At 36.7% G+C, this 22,771-nt stretch overlaps 1 protein-coding gene across 1 annotated transcript in view; it reads left to right on the forward strand.

Annotated features, from left to right (window-relative positions):
- The window catches only part of gpsm1b (G protein signaling modulator 1b), a 28,507-nt gene extending 6,507 nt beyond the window's left edge, over positions 1-22,000 (forward strand). Inside the window, exons 2-14 of the mRNA XM_079257251.1 lie at positions 4,411-4,632; positions 5,916-6,051; positions 6,177-6,319; positions 7,604-7,727; positions 8,922-9,037; positions 9,134-9,289; positions 9,370-9,478; positions 9,651-9,765; positions 11,783-11,853; positions 11,951-12,121; positions 19,530-19,689; positions 19,775-19,980; positions 20,151-22,000. Coding sequence (XP_079113377.1) covers positions 4,411-4,632; positions 5,916-6,051; positions 6,177-6,319; positions 7,604-7,727; positions 8,922-9,037; positions 9,134-9,289; positions 9,370-9,478; positions 9,651-9,765; positions 11,783-11,853; positions 11,951-12,121; positions 19,530-19,689; positions 19,775-19,980; positions 20,151-20,351 — 1,930 coding nt within the window. The 3' untranslated portion in view covers positions 20,352-22,000. The remainder of the gene's footprint in view (positions 1-4,410; positions 4,633-5,915; positions 6,052-6,176; positions 6,320-7,603; positions 7,728-8,921; positions 9,038-9,133; positions 9,290-9,369; positions 9,479-9,650; positions 9,766-11,782; positions 11,854-11,950; positions 12,122-19,529; positions 19,690-19,774; positions 19,981-20,150) is intronic.
- The last annotated feature ends 771 nt before the right edge of the window (positions 22,001-22,771 follow it).

The raw sequence follows: 22,771 nt of genomic DNA on the forward strand, positions 1-22,771 counted from the left end.
TTCCAATTCAGGTACTTGTCCAAGTAATCTTGCTACAGTGGGCAGCTTGAGGGCACGCTGACATGCCAGGTTGAGTGTGTGCCTTGTAGCACTTGGCATGGAGAAAGCCGGCTAACTGCGCGGCGACAACCATATTAGCCACATTATCCGACACCAAAGCCAGGTCTTTCTCTGCGATGTCCTATTCTGTCGCCACGTTACGAAGCAGCTCAGCTACATTTGAGCCAGTATGACACTCATACATCACCCTGGTCTGGAGGACGAGGGATGACAGAAACCAGTCTTCAGTGATGTGATGGGCAGTTATAGTGATGTAAGACTGAGTTGCCCGTGAAGTCCACACATTGCAGGTGAGAGCAACACATTCTGCTTTGCGGAGCTTTTCTTTGACTTTCTTCGTAATGTTCACTGCTGTTTCTGAAAAAAGCCAAAGTCTTTGCAAATAAAGTCGGCAATTGATTTAGTTATGCGCTGTGCTTTTTCAGAATTGCTGGGTGAATTGTACAGTGCTGGTACAGTTGGCTGTTGGCTCAGTGCTGTAGGACGTTTTGCTGTTAGCTCTGTTTTTACATCTGAATGATGTCTTGTTAGGTGGGTACTAATGTTGGTCGTATTACCGCAATATGTGACATGTGCATTACAAACCGCTTTCAACAGCTCTGCCTTTCCTTTAAGCCGAGAAATCTAAAATGTGCCCATACTTTTGATTTAAAATGTGGGGGTGGAGGTTTATATCCGGTTTATATATATATATCTTTGAAAGTTGTCCGCATTCTCCATCTTGCGCAGAAGTGTTTACCAAAACAGATAAGACACGATGTTACTCGACAGCCGAAGAGAAAAATGTCGCCCTCTGCTGGAGAAAAGTAGTAATTTTTTTCTCCATCTGGCAAATAAACATATAAGCATTTAAAATTGGGGGAAAAAATCGATTTAAAAAATCGTAAAACAAAAAAATCCCGATTTTTATGTGAATCAATTTATTTTCTCCCACCCCTATGAATATTATTTATCAATCAATTTTTTTCTTAAGCCTTGCTGATCTTTTCTAGTTGTGCCTTTCTTTTCCTCCTCCACTACTGACGTTATTTTGAAAATAAAAACATCAACTTTGTGACAAAATGAAAATGGTAAATATCAGCATTAATTTCTGGACCTGAAAATGACCAAAGTTGAAAAACATCAGTAGAAGTAGCAGCTCAAGGTTTTTTTAAAAAAAAAAAAAAAAAAAAAAAAAAGAGTATTGACACTAATTAATAGACTGATATGTTGGCATCTGTTTTTTTCTTTTTTTTTTTTTTTTTTTTTAAGTCTACACATAATTTTGAGGTAAATTTCAGATGTAGCAATATAAAACAAATGCCTGGTTATAAATAAGGCTACCTGTTTTGGGTTCATGGAGTTTGTAGTATCCATGCGGGCACCCTGATGTATCAGTGGTGTCTTTGAAGTTTAAATAAAACAAAGCCTGTTGTTTGACAAGTATGTTTTCATCCAGTAGAAGAGTGAAAATGTCACTTCAGAAAAAATGGCCATCTGGCTTGTTTCCCTTCAAAAACAAAAAGTATATTTCCAGAAACAACTCATTACATGTGGAGAAAACTTTGTACAGCCAGAGCAATTACCTGGACTCGAGCCATTTACTCTGAATCACAGACTGAGAGAAAATATGTCTCAACTCTTTGTTAACAACACTGACTGAAAAGTTCATTTGAATCAGCCAAAACTGGTCTTGCTGAATTGCTGGCCTGTGTTCAGACAGAATTCTTTTGTCTTTTGTAAGATCTGTTTTCAAATTCATTTCGTCAGTGCTTGGTAATATTTTTATATACCTTTCAATTCACAATAATTGGAATTTCAGTATAATGTACAAAAATTGAAGGCAAAATTTTCTACCTGAAAAATTTTGCAATGATATTCCACAACTGAAGTGTTATAATACACATACAAACTATAAACGTAACTTTTTATGTTTTCTGATACGCCTCTTTTTACAATTACTGAATACCCCCCCCACCACACACACACACACACACACACACACACACACACACAACCTTGATGATCATTTTATCTGTTATGGCACGTGTGAAATGCATCCATGTCTTCTTTGCATAGCATCCTATAGGAGTGAAGATTATTGCTGACTAAAATAAGTTCTGTCATACACCAAATAGAATTTGAGTGATAGATTTAGCAGTTGCTGTGGTAACCAAGACACTGTAAAGGCAGTAGGAGTACATTTAAAGATCTTTCCACGTATACTGTACATCCATACATATGGTACTTTTTTTCTCATAAGCATTATTAAACTTGCTTTGACATGAGAGGTATTTCACCTCTTCTTGCCTCACAGTCTTGATTAATTATCTTGGCTGCTGACCTGATTATTTTTCTGTGACTGTCAGCAGATAGGTGGATTAGTCAGGGCTACTCATTGCGCGGTATGGTTCCAGTAAGGAGGTGCAGGTGATAGGATTAGCATTTCTCTGTCTCTTTCATTCTTTATTTGTCTCTCATTGACACAGTGGTCAAGCTTGAGCTAGCTTTTCCATAACTGACTACCTCTGCTCTGAGGACCAATATTTCCATTGTTACACCTTTCTTCCATTTTATTTGTAAAGTGAATAGAGGTCATTGTTGCAGCGGAGGTCATGTTCAAAAGGATCGAGCGTTATGGATCACAAGAACTCATGGACATTACAGCTGCGGATATCTACACATCTTGAAGTTGTTTGCATAGTTTGAATTTTGATGCCTTTGCAAAGGAAAAATATGATTTAGCAAGCGCTGCTTTTTTGTGACACAGTCTACAATTCTCGACTAAATTTTTTTGCTACATGATTAGAAGAATTGCCATTCACATTTTTAAGGACTTTTGGAGACTTTAAAACAGATGTTATTCTTGGTTGTTTTCAGACTGTGGTTCTGACTTCCAGCTTGATCGTGTCCAGATTTGGCTGCAGGATTGCTGACATTAAATTCTTTTCAGCTTTAAAAAACAGAATTCTTTTCAGCTGTTTGATTGACAGTATAGACACAAAATGGAGAGTTTAGTATGTTTAAAAGGTCCTATCATGGTATTGTCTTTGGTATACATGGTAGATAAATTGTTAACTTCATGTAAATAATTTTATTGATTTAACTACTTTTTAATATTACCTTCATGGCATTTGAGCCTTGCCCTCTGAGCGGAGCAGAGAGGGCCATGTGTAGACTGGTTCACTGTGGAGCCCGACCTCATTCTGTGCTAAGGCCTTTACAATTGGAGCTTCAGGTGTATGTGGACAAAACACGAACCAGGCAAAAACACAGGTACTGTTTTGAAAAAGCACCCATACTGATATAGTAATTTTTCCACAGATTTTTACAATCTCAGTTACCATCGGTTGCACAAATCAGGCCATGTGGAAAACGTTTGACCAGAGGATGAATTACTGTTTATTAAAACACAACTGCTTAATAGATTTATAGAGTAGGAAATAAACAAGCCACGGAGTTAAAACAAACAAACAAAAAAAAAAAATCGTTTTTGGACCTTTGGTAAAACAGATTGAACTCAAGGGTAATCCTTGATTATCTACTTTTTTTGTTGTTGTATCTTATGTGGAATTTAAAGTGCAACCAAATTAGCTGGTCTTTACTTTATCCTGGATTATACAATGAACGTGGAGTGTGTACTTTCTGGGTACACACTGATTAGGACCTGCTGTTGGTCTAAGTTCATGTGTGTGCAGAAAAAGTGCCTGAATGGCACACCCAGGACACACACAGCTTTGGTTACATGCTTCACTCATGGTGCATGATCATTTGTATGTGTCATAGTACATAATAACAGTATAGATATGCCTATGGGTCCAAGCATGACATAGCTGCAAAGATTATAGCTGTTGAAATGACTAAAACGAGAAGTTTGCCTTGATTTTTGATTATCACTTATGGAAAATGTCTTGTTATAGTAGAATTTATTTATTTATTTATTTGGTAAAGATTGACAAGTGTTTATCTGTGAATTGGGCAATAATGTTCAAAAGCATCACTAGATGCAGAAAATAAGTTAAAGTTTACAAAGGTCAGCACTTCCAAATTCTTTGTACAATTAATAAGAAGCTAAGGAGAGCTGTCTGTCTGTACACCAGACTGATATGAGCAGTAATGAGTGAAAGGTGTATCACCTTCTTGAGGAACTTATCTTAGACTCAGTTGCTAAGGCAACAGTCCACAGAGATGACTACCAACCAGTTGTCATGGAGATATTTTCAATTTGTTCCTAACTATGAGAAGATGTTGCCCCTCTGCTGTAAAACTATTCATGTTGCGGTTCATCTTTATCAGTTAAAGAGCAAGTAAATGTGTGCTGATTCTACTTCATTTATTTATTTTTGCTTTTCACATGTGTGCGCCTTTCAGGATGGAGGCCTCTTGCTTGGAGTTGGCGTTGGAAGGAGAGCGGCTGTGCAAAGCCGGGGACTTTAAAGGGGGAACAGCATTTTTTGAAGCTGCTGTGCAGGTTGGCACGGAAGACCTAAAGACTCTCAGTGCCATCTACAGCCAGCTGGGAAATGCCTACTTCTATCTCAAGGAGTATGGGAAAGCCCTTGAATACCACAAACATGACCTTACCTTGGCCAGGTGAGGACTTAGTTTTACAACTGTGCTTTATGTTTTGTAATAAGACCAGTTATTGACCAGCCTTAGATAAACTGACAAGATTGGTGATTTGATAGTTTATAGTATTTGTGATTTGTTTTTTAGATTTATAACATGTGATTTAGAATTCTGTTTATTTTTTAAGTAGATAATAAATTGTCATAACTGTATCATCAATTTATTCCTTAACAGTAACTCCACTCAGCACTGAGATGTTTGCTGGTATGTAGGAACAAGGTGCTTATAATATGCCCTCTTGTGATGCAGCCAGTTTTTGCAATCAGGTCGTCAGAAAACAGTCAGCAGAGCAAACTTGTAAATCTCAGTTTTACTCGAGCCAATCAAATTAAAATCCAAAGCATCCTTCACAATGAGAAAAGTCTTAAGTATCATTCTTTGGACTTTTGCAAAGAAAAGATAGGTCACACATGTCCCCGAATATATGACATAATCTACCTAACCTCTTTTCAGCTGTCTTTCATTAGATCTAAAAACCAATTCAAAACTATCAAAAAAGTATGCTGAATAGTCTGAGCTGTTCTACCTTTACCTCAAACTTATATCTCAGAACCAGAGACAATTAAAAAGGTTTTAGTTATATAATTCTTTTAACCTTTTCATGCATAGTGGCCATATAGTGGGCAACTACTTACAAGCTTTTTTCTGGCATATTCATAAATGAGGGTGGTATTTTTGTAAATGAACCACTTTAGTTGCTGCTAGTGAGTCATCCAATACATTTCCACTCACTGGAGAATAAAGAAATATATAATATAATTAAGAATAATGTAATTAGGCAAGTTTGACTTTGTAATAAATAGGAAAAGTCAACGATACAGCTGTATTTTATAGAAGATTTACATAATATGGTTATATATCATTTAAAAAATATTTTATAGAAAAGTGTTAATAAATCATAATAAAGTTTAAATATTACTAATAAACAAAAATTATCACTGGAGACTTTTGTATAGTAAAAGTCTACAAGTAGGATATTTAAATAGGAAGTAATCTGGTGTCCTGCAGTGAGCGCAGCTGGTACTTCAGCAGGGAAGTGATTAAAGACCCCATGGGCATTTAGCTTGTTACATTACAGTATCACCAGGATCTGGTTCCTGCAAGTAAGCAAATAAAATGACATATGTACCATCTAGTTTGAACCCTGTTCCAGCACCTTAATAGTTTCTGTTTGACACACAGATTATCACAAGGGAGGCATTTTTGTATCCACCAATAAATAAAAAAATGTTTACTTTCTTTTTTAGAACCATTGGAGACCGAATTGGAGAAGGAAAAGCAAGTGGTAACCTTGGTAACACATTGAAAGTGTTGGGGCGCTTTGATGAAGCGGTTGTCTGCTGCCAAAGACATCTGGATATTTCTCAAGAGCAAGGTGACAAGGTAACATCCTGCACTACAAAAAGACCATTGCCTGTCTAACAGACTGAACACACACAAAGAAACAAGGGTTGGATTAGAACAACCCTAATATCTGCTTTTTGTCCTAAACCCATTTGGCTTTACAGGTTGGAGAGGCCAGAGCTCTCTATAACATCGGAAATGTATTTCATGCAAAGGGCAAACAGCATCTGTGGGGCTGCACCCAAGAACCAGGGGACCTGCCTCCTGATGTCAGAGAGACATTGCAAAGAGCTACTGGTTTTTACGAGTATGTATTGTCAACAATTCATTGTAACTTTGCGTTGGTAGCTTTAAAGGGTATAAATGACAATGCATATGCTCCAGGCTTCAAGTGTCACATTCTTGCAGTTTTTCCATGTATCCCTGCTCCAACACACTAAAATCAATCAGTCATTGTGTAGAACGTCGTTGGCTGTTGGATCCATTTAATGTGAGCCAGGTGTGTTGGAGCAAGGATGCATCAAAAATCTTCAGGACCGCTTTTGGACACCACTCGTATATGCAGTACATAAATCTGTTTCATATTAGATCTGAAATAATACAGAGGGAAACATTTAAAAGATCTAAAAGAAGCCACATACTTTCACTCTCTGTACAATCCAAGTAAATCCCTGTCAAGAGGTCCAAACTTGATTTGGCTTTATGTTTTGTGCATTGGAGTTTGAAACATCGAGGACTATTTGGTGTAAATTAAATTCAGAGCAACATTTACTTGACTCCTTCAAAGTCCCCGATGATTAAAAGTTGCGCTCCACATACTGCCTCTATCTTTACTGCTGGATTGCAGTCAGAATTAATAACTTCTATCAGTTTCTCCACAGTATTACTTTAAATCGCTGCAAAAGGTTTTTTGTCATTTCCATCCCACCACAGAGAAATCTACCTCCTCCTCTATATTTTCTTTGCCTGTTGACTCTTGGCTCACATTTTTGTTTCTCTGCTTAAAGCAGTTCCATTATTCCAATCTGCCTTTATAGAGCAGTTTTGTGACAAACAAAAAAGTTATTTCAACAAGAGTATCTCTTACAGGAGAGCTTCAGGTTGTTTTGTTAGCAGAAAGTCTTTACAAAGAAATGTGAATTGCTGAAACATTATGCACACGAAATATAATGTTCTCCTTTTAGATTATGTAACAGTTTCAAAACCACTTCATAAATGATGTGTGCCCCATTAAATTCTTTTTTTTTTTTTCATAAAACAGTTGATATCAAAAGTTGAATAAACAAGAGAAAACAACTCAAATAGGTGATACAAAGGATACATATATTATTATTATTTTAACAACAGTTGTAAGAAAAAGTTCGTGAACCTGTTTGGTTTACTTGGGGAACACAACACAACATACACAACATTTTTTTCTTGCAACTGTATATGTGCAAAAAAACAGAAAATGTGTATTTCCTCAATTGAGTATAAAAGATGTAAATGGCATGCAACATATTACCAGCTGACAATAGGTGAATACAATAATTCTAGCAACAATTTTCAACATAGATGTCCTGGTACTAAATGTTTGTTCATGTCTTTGCAGGATGAACCTGTGTTTGGTCAAAGAGCTTGGCGACAGAGCTGCTCAGGGGCGGGCCTATGGGAACCTCGGCAACACCCACTACCTACTGGGTAACTTTGTGGAAGCTATCAAGTTTCACCGTCAGGTGAGAAATCTGTAATGCTTACCAGCATCACGATGCGACAATTGTTGTGCAAACATGTCAGAAAAGATCAACCTCGTACAGTAATCATGAGTGTCTTTTGTCGCTTGTTTGTTTACCATGATGTCTTTTAGCCTCCTCAGTGCAAATCAGCCTTTTGTATTTATATATATTTCATACAACCCAGAAGCAAACAAATGATGGCTTTAAAATTTGGCTCACTTTAGTTAAAATAAAAAATATGACTATTTAATTAATTTTAGCACCATGTTTATGCTACTACAGACTATAGTTGATCTAATTTCACTCAGTAAGGAAGGAAACAATATGTCTACTTTATGAAAAGAAGAAGCATGTCCTACTTTCTTCTGATGTTACCTTGGCTGAAATTTCCTATGCAAAATAAAAAGGCTGGTCAGTATGTTGAAGAGCGGAGCAAGACTGATTCTCATTTAAATACTTTTGCTTTTGTCATTTCATTATGTCAATTTTGTTTAGTCAGATTTAAAACAAAGTGAGAAGAAGGCAGGTGTGGCAATGGCTGGAAGGAAAAGACGGTAAAGGAGTGTTTAATCAGAAAGTAATTGTTTTTTAATACAAAAACCAGCAGCTTTGCTAGCCTTTATGATTTATTTGGAGTAAAATTATACCTATATGTATTTTTCAATGGATCACAGTCCATCTCTTGCTGTACCAGCACGCAATGTTCAGAGATTGTCGTGCTCACATAGAAGAAAATAGGAAATTGGTTCTCGGTGAATCATTGAAAGTATGGCTTCAGGCACTCCCTCCTTGTGTTTTCCTGTCACTCACTATTGTAAACCACGTCATTCCTCCTGCAAGAAACCAGTCTCTCCTCCTTTTCCCATTACAAATCTATCAGTGTGCAATAAGGGAGAGCATTTGGCCAATAAAGGGAATCACAGGGGGGAGATTTAAAGAACCGGGGGTGCAGCAACACCTCGGTCAGAAAAATGAGGTGTGCATAAGAGTGTGTAGCTTGAACTTGTGTTACGGCCTCTGCTTGTAAAAAAGAAAAAAGAAAAGAAAAAAGAAAAAAATGTCAGGCGTCTGGGAAGTTACGGTAAACAAAATTGCACTGGGATTTAACATTCAGCCATTATTGATGCTTGGTTGTGGCACAGATTAAAATATTGTCTTCATGTTGTTTCAACCTTGCTTCCTTGCCATTTTCAGCGATTATCAATTGCCAAAGAATTTGGGGACAAAGCAGCTGAACGGCGAGCCTACAGTAACCTTGGCAATGCCCTGATATTCCTGGGACAGTTCAACACAGCCACAGATTACTACAGGTGAGTGAGTGCAGTCTGACATCTAGTGGAGGGAGAAGGAAGTGAAACTAGTAATATTTTGATGCATTGCACACACACTTGTGTTTCCTGCTGTAGAAAAACTCTGCAGCTGTCCAGACAGTTGAGAGACCAGGTCGTTGAGGCTCAAGCCTGTTACAGCCTGGGAAACACCTACACTCTTCTGCAGCAGTACGAGAGGGCCATAGACTATCATCTGAAACATCTGTACATAGCCCAAGAGCTCACTGACAGGTAGAGGGACCTAAAAAAAAAGAAATACGTGAATACAGGAGCAGTTTGAAAGATTTGTAAGTATATTAATTTCTCCATAGGGTTGGGGAAGGTCGTGCCTGCTGGAGTCTTGGAAATGCGTATGTATCTTTAGGCAACCATAAACAAGCTCTCCACTATGCCCGAAAGCACCTGGAAATCTCCAAAGAAGTGAGATATTCTAACAAATTCTAAAATTAAATTAAAAAAAACCCTCTGGTTTTTTTTTTTTGGTTTTTTTTTTTTTTTTTTACAAAATATATTTTTTTTGTCTGGAGGGATGGCGTTGTACTTTTGACCATTTTTGTTTGTCTCTCTGTTCCTGTTTCTTTTTCATCTTCAGATTGGAGACAGAAATGGGGAACTGACAGCCAGAATGAATGTGGACCAGCTGATGGAGGCGCTGGGAGTCAGTGAGAGTGATCTTTCACCCTCCAGCTCAGAGTTTGAGATGCAAGGTAACACTTTAAAGATTCTTGCTGCTTTTTTTAGAGCAGGTCCTGGGTGAGTTTTAGAGAAGAGGGTTTCATCTCTTTTCTGTCTTTATGCTGAATGATTAAGATTATGAAGCTCTAACATACAAAATAATAATCCTAAACTAAAAAAAAAGCCTTCCAGAGCATTTCATTGGTGAGGTTCACTGAATTATAATGTGGTTTGATTTGGTTTTCTTCAGCCACAGAGCCTTAACTAAGTCAGTTTATCACATCACTTTAAATATCTCCTCCACAACATGTTTAACCCTCCTTCCACTTTATTTCAAATTCCTTGATACAACTACAGCGCAGAAAGTTTCTTCACAACAACAAAAAAAAACATTTTTGCCTCATTTTCCCTAAAAGATGTTATAATATCGCCTGTCCACTTATGAAATGCAGCTTTAAACAATAGTTTGTGTTTGTGAACACCTTCTGCAACTGATGTTTCCAAACACTTATCAGTATATGTGAACAGTGATATAAACTTGACGTATATGTGCCGATTCAAGGGGTTCTGTAAACACCAGGCAATGATAATAATAATTGCGAACATTGTTTAGAACTACAGCTGTAAACAGTGATTTTGAATACCGCTTCTTGTGGCCCGTAGCAGGAAAATGGGGGAACACTCCACTCATATTTTTCCCGCTCATTTAACATCATTGTTGCTCTTGTTTAAGGTAAGCGGACTAAACGATATACTGAATGTGAATTTTTAAACATGGCGGTCACATCATTTTAGGTGGTCCGGGTTTTCTCCATAATTGAACCCCCAGCTTCTGATCTAGCTGTTTATTTAGGACAGAGTTGGTAGCACTGGATTGATTTGGTGCTGGACTCAGTGGGTTGTTGGCTAAAACGGAAAGAACTGGTTTAGTTTGGCCAGATGTTGAACAAAGGCCAATTTCTGTCTTCTTTAACCTTTAAATTTGGACGCAAACAATTTATAGACATTCATGATAGGCAAAATGAATAAAAACTAATGTTTAATGGTGGAAAAAAGCCAAGAATTTCTTAAGTGAAGATTCAATTATAGCTACTTTCCATCAGAGTTTTCCCCTTTTCTTATATAACCAGTTCTCTGAAACATTGTTTAAGCATGTGACTCCGATCTAAAAAGGTGAGACACAATAAAAAGCTCGCCCCTGTTTCTTTGCTTACAAATGTGTGTGTGTCTGAAAGAGGGACCATGTGTGCCGTCTTCCACTGTGGTTAAAGGCAAAGTGTCTGAAAGTTGTTTTTATATGAGGGCAAACAAAAATCATCATTAAGCGACTGAATCAATTTAGAAACAGATCTGAACTCAAATGAAGATGAAACTTCACTGATCTTGCTGGTAAACAGACACTTATGAATTACTTTTAAATGACATACGTTATGCCTTTTTTCATTTCTGTCTTTGACAAACAGGATTTGTGGGCTTGAGCAAACTAACCAGCATGTTGTGTGTGTACACAGTAACCATATTAACTGTAAAACTAACTTAGGTGAGACAGCGTCTATGTTATGTCTGGACCTAGGCTAAATATGACAGAAAGTTGTGTTTCTTTCCTTCTTTGTTTTGTTCTTTTAGGGATTTGTTAAATGGAAACACTGCCTCACACATTAAGACACTGGACCCATTTTATTATAGATATGAAACATGAAGAAGTTTTAATATCTGCACACTACTGCTCGCCTTTGCGTGTTTGTGTTCATGAACCTTCCTCAGGGAAGATACTCACACCCTCGTCCTACATTTCTCTCTTTGGAGCAGAGATGGCAAACAGATGCTTATTCAGTTTGTTTGCCTGGCTGTCTGCCTCATATCCACATCGAACATCATGAGACCACCGTTGACATTAGACTACTGAGAAAAAAAAAAGGGGGGGGGGGGTAAACAGATGGCAAGAGTAAACCAACTCATAAAACCATTTTAGGCTGCTAGGTGGGGTTATGAAATATCATATCTAAAGCCTATGTGATGCAATGTGGATTTTGTTTTTACTTTTTATAGGAGCAAGACCTAAAATCACCAAAAGAAACAGCATGGACAGCGTAGAGCTGTGGAAGTACTCTTCAGATAAGGTTATTTGACTTATATTTAAGAAAATGAACATGTAAATGATTTATGTGTTCTTCCCAAGTGGTTATCGTTCTATAACAGTTTGCTTTATTACTACAGAATGGTGATAACCAAACTTTAGAAAGTATACCAAGGAAATCCAATAGTCAGCTGTCACAGCCTGGTAAAAGAAAAGGGTACTCTGACAGTCAGTCGTCGGATGAAAGGCCCTGGTTGGACTCTCCTGTTGACACTGATGACATCACTGTTCAAGTCCCGCCTCCAGTGTCTGTGAGTAACTACAGCGTTACTGCTTTATTACATGGTTACTCTACATCCTCCTTGTTGCAGCATTACGATGAAAAATTTTATGTTATAAGTAATTGGTTTCAAATGCTAAATGAAGCTGCTTTGTTTTTTAAGATTTAGCATCATTTCCATGTGTATCTGTTTGGCTATAAACCTTTAGCATTTATTTTCAGGAAAGCCGTGGTATGTGATATATTTCAGCATGTCAGCAACCATGTTTTTGCGTCGCTGAGTTTGCTGTGAACTATATTTTTCATATGTGGCATCCTCACGGTTTGGCACTGGAGCCTCTAAGGGGACATTCACACAAGGATAGTCTGAGGGTGACTACTGGGCGAACAATTGGGCAGGGATTTCCAGAAAGTTGTACACCTTCACTTTCACACCTTTGTTTTGGTCAACGTCACATGTAAACTGTTCATGACAGGGTCATACTTCCACAAAAACACAGTTTTGCAGGTAAACGATTAAATGTCATGCAGGCAGATATTTTTTTAATTTAGTGCGGGCAGGTTGCAGATTTTTTTCCCCCTGTCTTCTTTTATTATTTTTATTGACGTGAGTTTTTTTTTTTTTTTTTTCTCTTGTCCAGCATCTTAGCAAGGAGAATGATTGTCTGGATGCTGTGTTCTGCTAAGCAAATTTACTTTTCCAAGGAGAGCATTGTAGACATAATGATCCCTCCTGATATTCCAGATTTTTATTTTATTTTTCTATTTATGTTGCTTAAGTGTTTGTATTACAGAGTTTGTATAGTACTGCTGGACCAGACTGGAGAGTTTAGAAAAAGGATAGAAAGAGAACAGAGAAAGGGGGGGGGGGAGACAAATAAAAAAAGAAAAAGAGAAGACAGAGATTAAGGAGGAGACAAAATAGAGAGAGAGAGACATACATACATGTTCACATACATATACACACATGTCCACACACACACACACATATATGTGTATGTATATATATATATATATATATATATATATATATATATATATATATATATATATATATATATATATATATATATATATATATATATATATATATATATATGTGTGTGTGTGTATATATATATATATATATATATATATATATATATATATATATATATATATATATATATATGTACACACACACACACACATACATGCGGACTTAAGTTTTATTTTGTTGTGGTTTTTTAAAATTTATTTATTCATTTAATTTTTATGTTGATCAGGCGCCAACGTCACCCTTATTGTGAAGCAGTGCGGGAGTATTTCAAAAACCTTTTGCGAGGAAAGACGCATCCTGCTCAATGTAGTCAGTGAGATATTTATTTGCTGCTGATTCTGAGATTCAGCATCAGAGACACAGCTGAACCCAGGGAAAGTGGAGGATATCTGGTTTATCCAGCATTCTCCCAGTCATATTAACAAAGCCCCCAAGTATAAAAATATCAGATTATAGGGAGGTTGTTTAGTCGTTCAGTGTGATATTATACAATTAAAAAAAAAAAAAATCTTAAAATCAAGCTCTGCTTAAATTAAACCTTCACATAGGCTATATTCACTGTGTCCTTTCCTTTTCCTCTATTTTAAATGATAATGACAATAAGGAATAAATAAAAGTAACAAAGAAGGGACAGGCTGTGTTTACAATTATGTAATGTAGTAATGTGCAGCTTGGGTTGCAGGTTATAGCCTACCTAAACTGGTCGTCTCAGATCCAGATTTCAATAGGAGATATCAATGTTGGTTTTAGTTGGTAAACTTGGACTCATGATTCTGGTCCTGGGGATCTAATTTTACTATGGTGTGTAGAACATATGCTTTCTAAACATGTGCTGTTGGTTTTGTTTTTTCCCCTACCAAAACAACCATCTGCATTACTTCTTTTTTCATCTTCATGCTTTATTGCAGTTGACGTCTTTTTATATTAGGTTGCAGGATAGTCCGTTTGCAAGTGCACCACAGGCCCCTGCTTTGAAGCAGAACAGAGTTTGCTTTTTGAGTCCACATCAGAGTACAGTTGGTGTTTATACTGCACCAAAAAAATCTTTGAAAGCAGACCATGATCCATTTAAAGCAGAGCTAAAAGGGACAGTGTGAACGTGCCATATTTGATCTTGGAATAATGTTAATTGTTAAAATCAGAAGCAAGAAATAAATAAATTATGAAATGAAGTTAAAGAAAAAGAAAGCGGGAATTTATGAGTTGCATTACAATATTTAATTTCAAATGACAAGAAATAAGACCCAGAAGTAAATGTTTTTGATCTTGATGACACTGAAGACAGTTTTTCCATGCCTACTATGTCTGGAACGACATGTGACAAAAACTGCGCTCAAGGTCCACTTGATTTTATAACTTGTGACATACGAACAGTAGCAGTAAATGTTTGTGTTGTACCTTTTGTGCCTTTAGCTTGCTTTGACCCACATATTTAGTGGAAAATCTCATCTTTGGACACAGATTTTTTTTTAAGTTGACTAGTTTCTAAAAAGTGGGTATTGTGGAGAAGATAGTAGATACTGTAATGAAATGGTCCATGTAGAAGAACAGAAATAAATGAGCTGCTTTGTTCTCCTGCCACAGTGGTATTAATCTTGGTAATCTGAGTGATATAGGACAGAAAAAAAACAAAAAAAAAAAACAGTTAATGATCAGCCTACCTCTGTGCTAGTACTGTATGCATGTCTTTTTCTTTTTACCATATCCTCATGAATGCATTAGCTCTTGGACATCTGGTGGTAGTTTCTTCTGGGTAAAAAAGTTTTTTAACCTCATAAAATGCTAAAGAATGAATTAATTATTCATCACATAATTTTATATAAATGTAATAGAATGAATGACATTGTAATGTTCTATTTTCAGAAAAGGTTTTATTTACAGCAATAAAGCTCTGCAGCAGTGCTCTTTCTGCCCGTAACTCAGTAATTTATCTCAGAAACAGAATGTTGGATTTGTATCTGACATATTTAGTCAAATACTGAATTGGTGGCATAAGCGCCACCTTAAAATAACTTTGATTGTTAGCATATCTATGTTGCTGAGTACTAAAAACATTTGTAGCTGACATAAATGAAGCACTGTCACCTGTCAAAGCTACAATTTTGTGTTCTGTTACAGAGTAAAAGTAGGATTTTAACTTGTTGTTATAAAGCTCAGAACTTGGTAATTGAATGTGACCATCTGTGGCTCTCTGGAGTTAAGAGTGTGTGTTATGTGGATGAGAGGGTAAGCTGGAAAGGAAACCTGGATGGGGGGTAAAAATAGTGTCTATTTAATTATGGAATTATTTTCTAAATGAACACCAGCACATGGATCATGAGGAGCTCATCTCACTAATAACAGCATGATGAGTTGACAGTTGTTAAATAACATTCAGCCTCAAGTCATCATCTTTACACTTTTTATTGGCTTCTGATCTCTGACCTTGTTTTATATTTAGCAGCAGAACTGCTCAGTGTTAAGAAAAAAATGCAATATGCAGTGTTATTATTGAACACTGCAATGACAATATAACTTATGTGGTTAGAAATTCTGCACCTCTTTGCTAATTAGATGTAAAATATGCACAAAGCAGAACTTCCTCAAAGTAGAAAACTTTAAAATCACTCTGTTTGTTCTTTTTCAAACATGAAACTACTGTTGAATCCTCACTGCATGGCGTTGCTGTACTTCATTTTATAAAAGTAAGAACAAACATGAATGTGAACTGTAAAGTCAAATTGTGAAGACAAGAATAGGTGGAAACTCCAGTTAATTAAACTTTATTTCCAATTTGTTTATGTATATCTCCTTTTTAAATAAAACATTACTTTTTTGTTTGGTATTAATACTTCAAAATAATATCACAAATCACCAATCTAAGAGATAATCAGACAGCTGATTAGTCAACCAAGTTTCACTCTAATTCTCATAACTTAGTTTCTCTACTTCCCTCAATGCCTCTCCCTATTTTCGTTCTCTCCTCATCATCACGTGTCCCTTTCTCTCTTGTTCCGTCACTTTGGCCTACTTGATTAATTGGACATCACAGAGAGGGAAGTGACGAGAGTGTGAGGCCAAGGACACAGGAGAAAAAGTGCAATAGGTAACTTCTAAACTTAAATAGGCTTTTAAAAGTGCACAAATGATTGCTTTCTGTCAACCGAGAGCAATTGCTTAATGTTGACAGGCAAGGAGTGTATTCATAACTACACCCTTGCACCCATCTTTCTGCCGTTTGTCTCCCCTTCTCCCATTTGTCCACTCCAGCTTTCCCTCTGAGCTGATAATGTGACCTTGATCACAGAGCTGCTACCCTCCCCACAGGGTCAAACGCCCAGCTTCCCATAATGAGTTGTTTTCCCACAGTGGGTGAACAGGACAAAAATGGCCTGCCAGAGAGCAGCAGAAAGAGAGTGAGGGAGAGAGAGGAGGGGGGAAGAGAAGGTAGTATGCAGTTAAGAGAGGGCTGGAACAGAGAGATACAGGAAGAGAAGAAATTAGAGGGAGGCAGTCATAGCAGGAACAGAGAGCGATAGAGAGTTTTGTAAAGTGGTGGGTGAAAGCAAGGGAGAAGGAGGTGTGAGACAGACGTGTGGACAGAGTAACAGAAAGAGAGCTGAGAGTAAAGAAGTAAATTGGACAAAGAAGTATTACTACTGGTAAGATGTTTTACTTTTGTATTTATAGCTGAAATAAGAAGACTGCAAAGTATTCCAGGGGTTGTTCTTTTTTTGTGATTGTCACAACAGGTTAAATGTTTGACTGCATGTACAGATAGTTTTATAGTGATCATACAAAGCCAAAGACAAGAACTTTTTTTCTTTTGCCCGTGCAGTTGTCTGATTTTTCCCATCTAGATAAATAAAATTGATTCCAACAATAGAACAGTTAGAAATTTGATGTCTGCTGACCTACTTCACATCTTGCTGTGGGGCAACATTATTTCATCTTCATCCGCTGGTTGGCGTTAGTGTTGTCATAAATTGTCAAGCATTGAAGCCTTTTTTCATGATAAATTTTTAAGTGTGCTTCCATATATTTTTTTGAAATGTCAGAGAAGTGAAGTCAAACAGCTAATTGATTGTTAAAGCAGGATTGATAAAAGCAATCAGCATGTTTCAGTCTGTGTGGCTTTATTTGACTTGGACTTCCAATAACACGCCCTGGAACTTTTTTATTGATGTTTTGCCAAAACATTCACTTTATATAATTTAGTGATTGTTTTTTCATTTGTTATTGCAAGTTATCTGAATATGCTCCACATATTTACAACTTTTCCAACTCCAAAATCAGAACAAGAACCAGTTTCAGCATAAGTTCTGCTACTTTTTTTTGACATTCTTCTAAAATTCAGATAAATTGAATTAAAATATAAATCCTTATTAGAATGACTGAAATACACTGCACTATTTGCAGTTACACTTAATCTCTGCTGCTAATAACCTGTAGCTTGTTCGCTTTGCCAGTGACAGTCACCACTCTCTGTCAATTGTTTAAGTGTTGGTATTAATTGAAAAAAGTGTTAGTTTAGTTCTGGCCTGGGAAATTCGGTGGCCAACCAAACCACACAACTTCAAGGGAATAGTTTTTTATTGCAAGATTTATCAATATAACTGCTATAGTTTGCAGATCCAGGGAGGTGACTTTGTTGGAAACACTTTAATATAGAGAACCTATGCTTGTTTCACAAATTATGTTTCTCACTCCATATCATTAGACAGTACGGGGCTCCACCTGGTGGAGCAAAGGGATACTGCAGCAAAGCTACAAATCCTTTTCTGGAAGTTGTTTTTTCATTTATATAAGTGTTGCTTCAAGCATAGATCAATTATGCTACTATATTTGAAATATGTCTTTGTAAACTGACGTGTGATGCTGAAGTTTCATTCTTTGTTTTTAGATAAATTACATTTAAGCACTACACCAGAAAATTTACTCTATAGTTAATTCTTCATTATTTAAAGGTGGAATTTCTCATGTAAGCCTTTTAAAATAAAAAATGTTAAGCATAAATTTAAAAAAAAAAAAAAAAGATTTTAATAGTTATTATAGCTTTAAACCTTTAATTACCTCTGTGACATTTTACAGTCCCCTAAGGAGAGATGTTTCCTGCTCTTGAACCATCTGGTTTTCTGGCAATTTCCACACATATGACTGACATTTTAAATACTTTATTTCTTATAAATTTTAAATCAAACAGAACTAGTCGCTTCTGCCTTTCAGCTGTAAAAACTGCATCTTGGAGCATACTCACCATATACCACACTATGTAAACCTATATTGATGTAGTTTTTTTATTTAAAGATATAACTGAGGGATTTTCTTCATCATTATCTTGGTTTGTTAGCAGTTTGATGTCTTCATAGATTTTATGGATCAGCAATGAGTTTTTTTTTTTTTGTGGACTTCATGTAACTCACTTGTTTTATTGCTGCTGCAGTAGATTAGCTGTCATAATATTGCTACCTTAGTGCCAGCACATTTCAGTAGCGCTGGTCAAACATTATAAATTCCACATGTGCTATGCTAACTCTGACTTGCTTTGACAGCTTTCATACATAAATTATCCACTTTACTTTCGAAGCCTGGACACATTATTGAGTTTGTGATTCTGGCTGAATGTGGTCAGTGCGATAAATTTGCTCTGCTGTTACTGTTATCAGACAATGAACAGTGTAAGACAGATTTGTCGGATGAGGTGTTGCGATGTAAATAGGTAATCATTGATTGCCAGATCTAATTGCTTTTGTCTAAATCTAAAATGATGGGCATGTCGTGTTTTCTGTTTATATCACAATTAGTAAAAGTGCCTGTGTATGGAGTAAAGACTGTACCTCTTAATATATAGTTGCATGGTTTGTATCATTTGTTGCAGAGGGTTTTTTCATGACACTGTATCACCTTCAGTATTTAGGCCAAGGTATTCTCACCAGGAAGACCATCCCTTGTGAGTTAAAATGATTTCTCTCCACAGGTTCTTGGAAATCTTCATTATGCAATCCACACTGACATATAGGTTAATTATTTTACCTCAAGAACCAGTTCCCTGGATCTGGGATCAAATTTACATTATCACATAGTACAGAAACATAACCCATATGAACAGGTTGTAATCTTAAAATGCCTTGTGTTGATACAAAAAAAATCAAGAAATCCCATTTCTACATATTGATTGATGGTTACAGAAAATTCAGCAAATTAACCCTTATGAGAAAATGAATTGACTAATAAAGAAGAATGGAACAGAAACTAATTGGCTGTTTGCTCAGGTTCCTCTAAAAATAGGACAGCAAATCTTATAAAGAGAATGTTGATTTAAAAGATATACAAAAAGTAAAATATTAAAGGATAGTAGAGATGTTTTATTTTTCTTTTGGGGGAAAGGTGCTGAACTAAAATGACAGTTTTGCCATTGCAGAAGCTGGGCCGTGACCCCTCCGATGAAGACTGCTTCTTTGACCTCCTCAGCAAGTTCCAGAGCAGCCGCATGGATGACCAGCGCTGCCATCTTGATGACCAGCAGAACGGAGACAACAGAGAAGGCGCGACGAACACATCAAACTTGAATGAGATGATAGGTTAGGAGTTTTAATCGGAATAACTCGGCACTAGGTGAAAGCTTGTGTCTTCAGAATTTGACTTTTTTTCCCCTGTTGATCTCAGATCCTGCAATCACCACTTCACCCCAGACCGAGGAGCTGTTTGATTTGATTGCTAGCTCTCAGAGCCGTCGTCTTGATGATCAACGTGTTAATGTTGGTAACCTTCCGGGTCTTAGGATTACCCATAACAACCTTGGGCATCTAGTTGGTGAAGGAGATCATCAGGAACCCAGCGATGACTTCTTCAATATGCTTATAAAGTGCCAGGTGAGAGCACAATTGTTATACAAACTCTGAAATCTAATCTTCCGAGTGTTTCTTTAAAATGTACTTCAGTTTCACTGTCTTACCAGTCTAGACCAAATGCCAGGTTTAAATTACACGATATTCATTCAAACTTGTTTCTATGATAAATCCATTCATTTTTCTGGCTCTAGTCCTCAAGGATTGATGACCAGCGGTGCTCCCCACCAGAGGCAGGTCCTCATGCTCCAACAGTGCCTGATGAGGATTTCTTCAGTTTAATCCAGAGAGTCCAGGCCAAGCGAATGGATGAGCAGCGTGTGCAGCTGCCCTCAGATGACCAGGCCAGCCCTCAGTCCCCCGATCCAGAGCCTCCTGGTGGCTTTTCCAGCTAGGACTTGATGAATAAATTCTCACAACTTCATGTCAAAGAAAAGAAAAGCAAAAGAAGCAAGAAAAAAAAAAAGATGAGCTGGCATTTAAAGCGAGCACTGAAGGTTAAACTAACAAAATTTCTATTAATAAGAAAAATTCCATGTGCAATAGGTGGTGCCCTGTTAAATGTTGCTTGATGTATTACTTATGCGTGAATATATTAGGAAAACAACTGCGAGTGGATGATGAAGCAAGGAATTAAAGTATGAGATGGCAGAACAACAAACATGAGATAAAGTGTATGTACTCAATCTAATGCCTTAATCAGAATGACCCTTTTCAGACCCAAGATTGTATTCCCCAGTGTTAGATGGCAGGCATACAGTATGGTATGGACAGCTGAGCTGGTATGAGTGGGAGTTACAAATATTTCTTTTAGTTTTTTATAGAAACAGTATTGCTTAAGATGTCAAGTGGTCACAGAAATTTCCGAACACAAATATTTCTGTTCATTTTAGGCAAATTTATTTCACTAATGCTCCGATCAAATCAGCTCTTATATCTTCTTTTTTTTTTTTTTTTAGGGATTTCTAGTACTCTTGGAGGAGTATTCATTTGTTCAGTAACAGTATTAAGGTTTGCTCTTCAGTGTTGATCAAAAAAGCTTTGGTCACTTTAAACTGTCACTAATGAATAACCAGACTGCTTTTTTTCCCTCCATTTCAACAAAGTGTGTGTTTGAATATAAAAACTGTATGAAATATGATTTATCACATAAATGTTATCTTTATGCAGTTAAAAATTAATCTTTTTACATTTTATGCAGTAATGAAGATTACTGAGCAAAGGATGTGGAATAGCTGTTTTTTTTTTTTTTTTTTAATAGATGTGTGGTAATTTATGCTTAATGTTTCTGCCTGGCTTTTAAAGTAATGCTTTCAGCTGCCTATTTAAATATCTGACTTACTGCCGTTAACGTCTGCATTGAAGTTGATGTCAGTGAGACAGACATGCCATTGTTTTGAAGAGTCTAACACTATAACTCTAAGCTGCGTTGCTAGTATACTGCCTCTCTGTGGCCAGAACCTTTATTACCTCTGTGAAATTACAGGTTGTTATCTGATGAAACAATTTCTCTTGTTTTGTTCATTTGTACCGTAAATGTGGAGATTTTTGCAAGCCTTTTTTATAACATTTGACGTGCTTTATCAGAACCTGACAGATTCACATGTAATTTCCAATCTTTTCTGTTGCTGTTACAGATTTGGCATGAGGTAAAAAACTACAGGTAGAAAGCTAAAAACTGGTCAAGACGTTGAGAAATATTAACTCCACAAAACGTTTATTTCATGGAATTCATATGGTACTGAAAAATATTTGACATTGAGGCTTACTTTTATCCAAAAATAGTGCATACCTCATTTGTATCTCAAAGCTTATAGAGATATTAGTGATATTAATATGTGAAGCTAGGTGGATCTTGTAATTTCTGATTAATCTCTCTTTGATAATCAACACATTGGGAGAGCAGTTAATATATTACTTCTCAGTCTTTTTGTGAATTAACATTTTTAGAAAATACCTGGTACGCTTCTAATTGTTTTTGCCATAATTTGTACATATAAATATATTTTGTATTTATGTTTCTTTTGAGGACATGAAAATGTTCCTTCATGCTTTTAATAAAATGTTTCAGATGTTTATTTGGGTACTGTTTAGTTTTGATCTTTATAAAGTTTCTATGCACCACTTTGTCTTTTTAGGCTTCTGCAGAAAACTGCACAAGTGCCATTCATATGTATGACACAATAATGCAAACACACAACACAGTGTGTTTGAGAATTTTAGATCTATCTAAGAACCACATAATCCACTGAATTAAAGTTGATTTCTCAAGTGGTTTTGGGAGGAGCAGAACACAAAGGGCTGACCAAAACTGTTGGCCAACTGCAAATAGTTACATAACTAAGGTTGAATAGCATTCATTCAGAAACAAAGTGCTAGTCACCTCGTGGGAGCAGAGGAAGTACCCTGTTCATTACTACACATACTGTCTTTCTTGCTTCTACTCTAACACATACTTATGGTTTCCAATGTCCATTTCAGTCAAATCATTATTATCCACAGCATTTTGCTGTTTTAATTGTGTTCTTGGCAGATAACTCCACCTCTTTTAAGCATACTTCCTCATAAGTGTGTGCAAATTTGCATCACATATCCTGTTTCTACAGGTACCCAAAAGAAAAACTAGTGACAACCAAAAATCTAGAGAACATGAAGCAGCATGGACACACTCGCCTACAGCTGTCACACAGCCCCCCCCCCCCCCCCCCCCCCCCCCCCCCCCCCCATCCGAACCCCCGAGTCTCCCTGCCTCTAATTTCACCCCGCTTCCTCTGTTCATTACCCTTTCTCCCCCCTCCTTCTCTGTTCTTCCTCC

Source organism: Telmatherina bonti, assembly GCF_933228915.1.
Source record: "Telmatherina bonti genome assembly, chromosome: 17".
Classification (NCBI taxonomy): Eukaryota; Metazoa; Chordata; class Actinopteri; order Atheriniformes; family Telmatherinidae; genus Telmatherina; species Telmatherina bonti.